At 47.6% G+C, this 6,000-nt stretch overlaps 1 protein-coding gene across 1 annotated transcript in view; it reads right to left on the bottom strand.

Annotated features, from left to right (window-relative positions):
- CLVS1 (clavesin 1) overlaps window positions 1–6,000 on the bottom strand; it is a 107,340-nt gene that overhangs the window by 19,833 nt on the left and 81,507 nt on the right. The window contains exons 3-4 of the mRNA XM_014939631.1: window positions 4,806–4,916; window positions 3,036–3,271 (exon numbers count right to left, since the gene is read on the bottom strand). Coding sequence (XP_014795117.1) covers window positions 3,036–3,271; window positions 4,806–4,916 — 347 coding nt within the window. The remainder of the gene's footprint in view (window positions 1–3,035; window positions 3,272–4,805; window positions 4,917–6,000) is intronic.

Raw genomic sequence — 6,000 nt, 5'->3', positions numbered from 1 at the left:
TAACTCAGTAGCAAACCTACTCCTCTAATTTGCAGCCAGGGTATACTTTGGTCAGCTTATACCCATTTCATCTCATGCCTAAGTTGTCCTTTTTCTCAAATACCTCTTCTCTTCCACCAGTTTTTATTCCCTCCTGTATTTGTAGAGAATGATCATACCCATTTCAACCTTTGCTCTGTGAGGCTGAACAAACCATTAACTTCCATAGCTTCTTGAGGAAAAAGTTTGCTCTTAGCTCTCCTCACCCTCCTCACAACTCTGAGGTGAACTTCAATTTATGTGCATCTGCCCTGGTGACAGGAGCCAAAGCACTGCTGTCAGTCCTGAAGCCAATGTAGGGGCATGAACATGCTCCAGTTTCACTCCCTCCCACTCCTGCTTGATACCACATCTTCTCCCGGTCTGCATTTTTAAGATCTATTTTAATTTTCAGGTGATGACTTCAGTTTGGTCTCAGGCACATCTTGAAAATGCCCTCTTTCTCCCCCTCTGCATTCATTTCCTAATTAAGCAGCTACAAAGATATTTTGGTCAGTTATTGTCTGATTCCATTTCCCGGCATTTTTCTTTCAGACTTATAATTCCTAGTTTGATTTCTCAGCATCTGAAAATTGCTAGACATTATATTTGGGCAGGCAAACCTGCAGTGATATCTGGGAAGTCAGAGAGGACAAGATCCATAACTGGTTTTTTTGTCCTTAAATTACAGAAATCCAAGAAGTCTCAGTCTTCATATACTTACCCCTTTCAGAGGAATGCATGTCATAAAGAAACGCTCAGCCACATTTTTTGTTAAACCCAACTTTTCAACATGGAAACGCTTACAAAATTGTCATGTTTACTCAGGAGTTTAAAGATTTTTACACTGTGAGTAGGGGAGCAGAGGAGAGATTTTTAGTGGAAGTGCAAAATTTCTTTAGAAAACCAGGAAAAAAATGCTATGGCAATTGTGAGGGAATTATATTTAAGATGAAAACTAATGCTCCTGATCACCTATGCCTGGTGTAAGCCTCCCTGGAGGATCCAGGAATCTCAGCCATGGCCTGAGACTCTCGTTGTGTTAGAGATCTATGAACCTGAAGAGGTGAGGAGGGGGGAATATATAAAGACAGGTAATGCTGGTAGAATTCTGTAGACCTTTTCACAGGCCTTAGACATAAATCTGGTCTAATAAATCTAATAAAACACACAATTATGCTTTCTAAGCATAGGCTTTTACCTCAAGTTAGGCCAAAACGTAATTTCAGGGGAAGAAGAATCAAAGCAAGCACTCATAGGGGAAAATCTGTCGAAGCAGTGAACTTTTCACCTCTAACAGCTAGTAATGACCACGGGGTACAAGATCAGATGGTTCACTTAACCGCCGAGTAACGAAATTAGGCTAAAAGTTAGATCTAGTCTGCCCAGGGGCAACATGACAAATTAGATTCATCCACTCGCCATATTTGTATTAATGCACTTTTGTATTAGTGAACAGATTATAAAAGAAGGCTTTGCCTCGAGGCAGGGTTTTCTGGCACCAAACTAATTTTCAAGCTGAGGTTCTCCCCTGAGAGCAGGGTAAATCCCTCCCTTCTTTGCAGCCAAGGACCTGATCCTCAGCAAAGATTTACCTGTGAACAGCTCTTAACACTTCGGAGCTTTAAAAGCTGCAGATTTCTTTCAATAAAGCTACGTAAATTGTACGCTTTCTATATATGTTATAATGGAATATTTAGTTAGCATCTTTCTAAAATCACTCAGTGCATTCCACTGATAATATAAAAAAAAATAAAATAATAATAAAAAAGATGTTTTAAAATCAATTATCTGGGACAGGCTCTATAAAACTCATCCTGGCTCCCAGTCTGGGCTGGCAGTCAGTAGTGCGAACTGCTGACTATGCAGATGGCCACCTCTCCTCATGCCCTGGCTACTGCAACCCTGCAAAGGCTCGTAGCCCTGTGGTCTCCTGGTCCCTGGAGTCATGGGACTCACAACATTCAATGTCGGTTGCACGTGTGAGTGTTTCCAGCACCAGGCTTCACTTTGCAGCTGCAGCATCACAGCATCCCTCTGACCTGGGAGGGAGCTGTGAATCAAGAACGCATTTCTTTTTTTTTTCCTCTGAAGATGAAAGACTTTCCAAATTAACTGCATGGCATTATGGCTCGTCTGTGTTGTCAGCTCTGATTCTGCTGTGACAAAATGACGGCCGCTCGCTGTCACGCGGAGTGACGCCGCGCCTGCCAGCACCGCGCTCATCAAGTGGCAGCAGAGAGTGGAACCATCACTGGGAGCTGCACCCAAAGCTGTTTCACGGAGCTTGGTGCGGAGACAAGAACAGATGTGACACTCCTGCAGGGGAACCACCTCTCCCTGCAGCTGGTGTTGGCTCTGCTGTGCCACCCACCACCCTGTGCCAGCTATCCAGCCCTCCTTGCCCATCCTGGTGATCAGGGCAAATACCCTCCAGAGGTGTAATGTAAAACATTCAGAGCTGAATGCACAACCACTAGTTCTAAAATCAGAGACCTTAAAAGAGCAGCTCTGTTGCCTTAGCAGGGCAGGATGGAGAAAGATGGAGCAGAAGCAGCGGGAGGAGACTAACCCATCTTCCCTTTAGAGGGCAGTGGTGCTCATCGTACAAAAACTGTGTTTCCCAGGAGGTAAAACCCTCACCGTTATCAACTGGGGTCAGCAGCACCACAGCAGCAACAAGGAATAGGAAAACCAGCACCGACGTGATGCTGCCGGCCCCACTACACCGTGCAGAACAGCATCTGATTCTGACACACTTTCTGTAATGCTCTGTGCAGGGGCTCATTAATTTCCCCTTGTTTTCCTTCTCAGTAATCAGACGAGTAATTAGGGTTTCATAGAGAGGCTTCTTTTCTCCTGCCACACCGTGACCACCGTCTAGGGTGAAGCTCTCCTTTCCATCAACGTTTGCCAAGTCACAGCCTCTCTCCGAGCCAGAGGAGCCATTCCTGCTCCATTTATGCCAAACCACACTGGAAAGCCAAATAAGAGACGATTTCAAAGGCTGTACTAACCTTTTCATGGGTTTGGGCGAGGCCTCCCGCTCCAGGTTGGAGGACGCGTGCTTGACGTGCATGGCGTTGTAGGAGGTGTGGGTGTACTCGTTTTCGTCGCTGTAGTCAGGACCGAGCAATGTCCGAGCCCACGTCCCCATGTCGTAGGGAGGCAGGGTCCCCCCAAATTCCGAGGGCAGGCATTCAGGGTGTATTAGCTGGTGGAGGCTGTTCAGGTTGTTACCGTGAAGAAAGATCTTTTAACAAAATGAAAAGAAAGTTTAAAGTTGTCATCGATTCCTTACTTCATTAAGTACAATAATACCAGCACTAATGAGGTGTGGAGCATCATTAGTTGATGCTGCAGTTCCAGGTGGGAAGTTCTGAAGCTCTCAGGGCTGGCCTGGGCGGGCAGGAGGAGGGGTGGAAATTAGCTTTGGAGTGTGCAGCTGTGGAATTAGGCTGTCATAGAATCATAGAATAGTTTGGGTTGGAAGCGACCTATAAAGATCATCTAGTCCAACCCTCAACATGTTCAACTAGATCAGGTTGTCACCATAAACACATCTGAAAATCCTAATTCACTTATTATCAGCACACAACACTTTCACTTTCTTAAGTACCAGATCATGGAATATCATAGAATAGTTTGGGTTGGAAGCGACCTATAAAGATCATCTAGTCCAACCCTCAACATGTTCAACTAGATCAGGTTGTCACCATAAACACATCTGAAAATCCTAATTCACTTATTATCAGCACACAACACTTTCACTTTCTTAAGTACCAGATCATGGAATGTGCAAGTCAGGAATAATAACTGATTATTACTACTAGAAGAGGGCATAGGCTTCCATGTTGGGCGCTGGAACAGGTTGTCCAGGGAGGTGGTTGAGGCCCCATCCCTGGAGATATTCAAGGTGAGGCTCGATGAGGCCCTGGGCAACCTGGTCTAGTTGGGGGTGTCCCTGCTGACTGTGGGGAGGTCGGACTAGATGGCCTTTGGAGGTCCCTTCTGGCCTGGACAATTCTATGATTCTATGAAGAGCGGTGAGAAGGAAAGGGAGATAGTGCAGCTTACTGAAAGAAGGTCCTCAAGTTCTGAGAGGGTAACCCAGCCCTGTGCCTCAGGACTGACTTTTCCCAGGGGTCTGTGTCACCACTTTGCACTGCTTTGGTGACTTTTGTCTTTCTAATCCCTCTCTGCTTTCAGGCTGGTACGACCCTTGTCCTGCCTGGTCAGAGACACCCCGGTGTGGGCTCTGGGGCCTCCTGAGAGATGGTCCAGTGGTTATTTCATAGACTGCAGAGGACAAACGGCCAAGATGACCACAGTTCACACGGGTTTCTCTTCTGCAGTGTAAGCAAACAGCCCTCAGGCATTTTTTTGTAGAAACAAGTGAGTTACCACCATGTGAAAACAGTCAACTTGCTGAAGGAACAAAATAGGAAATTTTACTCTCACAAAAAGGGTTGAGCTGCAGTTACCCTCACTGCAGGTGACCTCAGCCTGGTCTGATAATCCCTCCACATTACTAATTCTCTCTGTCCCTCAGCATGTCCCATTAAAATATATCCACACTTTGTTAGTGATAACAGCTTTCTGGTCCCTGGCTGAGTTATTGATCCAAGCCAGACCATTGCAAACTCTAAGTTTTAATAACGGCAGCAATTCTCTGAGGCCATATGAAAAATGCAGAAAGAAAAAGAAGGAAGAAAGCGGGCAGCTACTCAGCTACTCCAGTTTTACAGCTTCCTATCCCACCGCCCCCCCCGGCCCCGTCTAATTACCCTTTTCCTTGTCTTGTCTTTGAGGAACGGTTTGATTAGTGTGTACAGGGCATGGATGTACCAGGGCTGGTTGACAAAATGGACTCCTCCAAAACGGGCAGGAAAGCTGTCCTACAGAAAGAAAGGAAAGGAGGGCAGGCAGTTAATAGATGCAGTGTTTTTAGTCAGGCAGTCAGTAGGATGAAAGTCCAGAGGATGAAGCCTGCCTCTTTCCATCTGCAAACGAGCACTGGGCTTGGCCAGGAGGGGGGCAGGAGGGAGGTGGAAAAAGAAAGATGCCTGGAAACGTTTGCATCAGTTGCCCGTGTTAGCAGACGCAGTCCCTTCTCCCCTCCACGCATCAACTGCTGATGATTTGAAGTGGGCTCTCCAGCCTGAACGTTTTTTTAACTCCATCAGGGCACCCGACTTGGCTGGGATGAGGGGGTGAGAGGGGGCCGACGAGCCCCGCTCCCTGGAGGGGAAGCTTTCCCCATTCCCCATTGTGCAGCACCAAGGCAAGCCCCTCTGGTTCCCACGCACAGCCCATGGCTGGGCACAGCTCACCTTTTCACCCTCCGGCCCCCCCAGCCTCCCCCCCAACCCCAGCTAAAATCATCATTACAATGGGTGACCTTTCGGGGTGAGCGAGCAGCAGCAGCAGCAGCCTATTCCAGGGAGGAGGATGGGTGGGAAAGGCTGATAAGTGAAGGTGTAGGGGGGGAGAAGAGAGAGAGACAGCACCATGGAAACTGGCTGTGCACAAACACCCCGGGCATTAGCATGCAGGTAGCGTCCCACCGGGGAGGTGTTTGCTATCGCCTCCTGCTTTAATGAAAGAGGAGGTTGCTGGCATGCCTTTAAAGGTTATTGTAATATTGTGGTGGGTATTTTGTACCTACGCTCTCATCTAACAAAATGTCAGTCGGGAGGGGAAGAGCCCAGGGTTTTTTTTTTGCGGCGCCTTAAATGGTGGGAGAACGGCAGCTCCTGAGGGAAAATGCGCTTCCAGCGAGAGGAGAGGTGCCTGTCGCTCCCTCCTGAAGGGAGATCCTGATGGAGCCGTCCTTGCCCTGCCCCTGCTCCTAACCCCTACAGCTCACAGTATAAGGACAGAGCATAATCAGGTCTCTTCCTCAAGGGCTTTGACTTCTGGACTCAGGCAGGTTTATTCCCCCCACAATTAGCGCGGGGTATCCTTGGGCTTTCTCTCACC

This window comes from Calidris pugnax, unplaced genomic scaffold (genome assembly GCF_001431845.1).
Source record: "Calidris pugnax isolate Ruff unplaced genomic scaffold, ASM143184v1 scaffold5, whole genome shotgun sequence".
Taxonomy (NCBI): Eukaryota; Metazoa; Chordata; class Aves; order Charadriiformes; family Scolopacidae; genus Calidris; species Calidris pugnax.
Note: the sequence above shows the minus strand (reverse complement) of the source record. Positions and strands in the feature narration are given on the sequence as shown.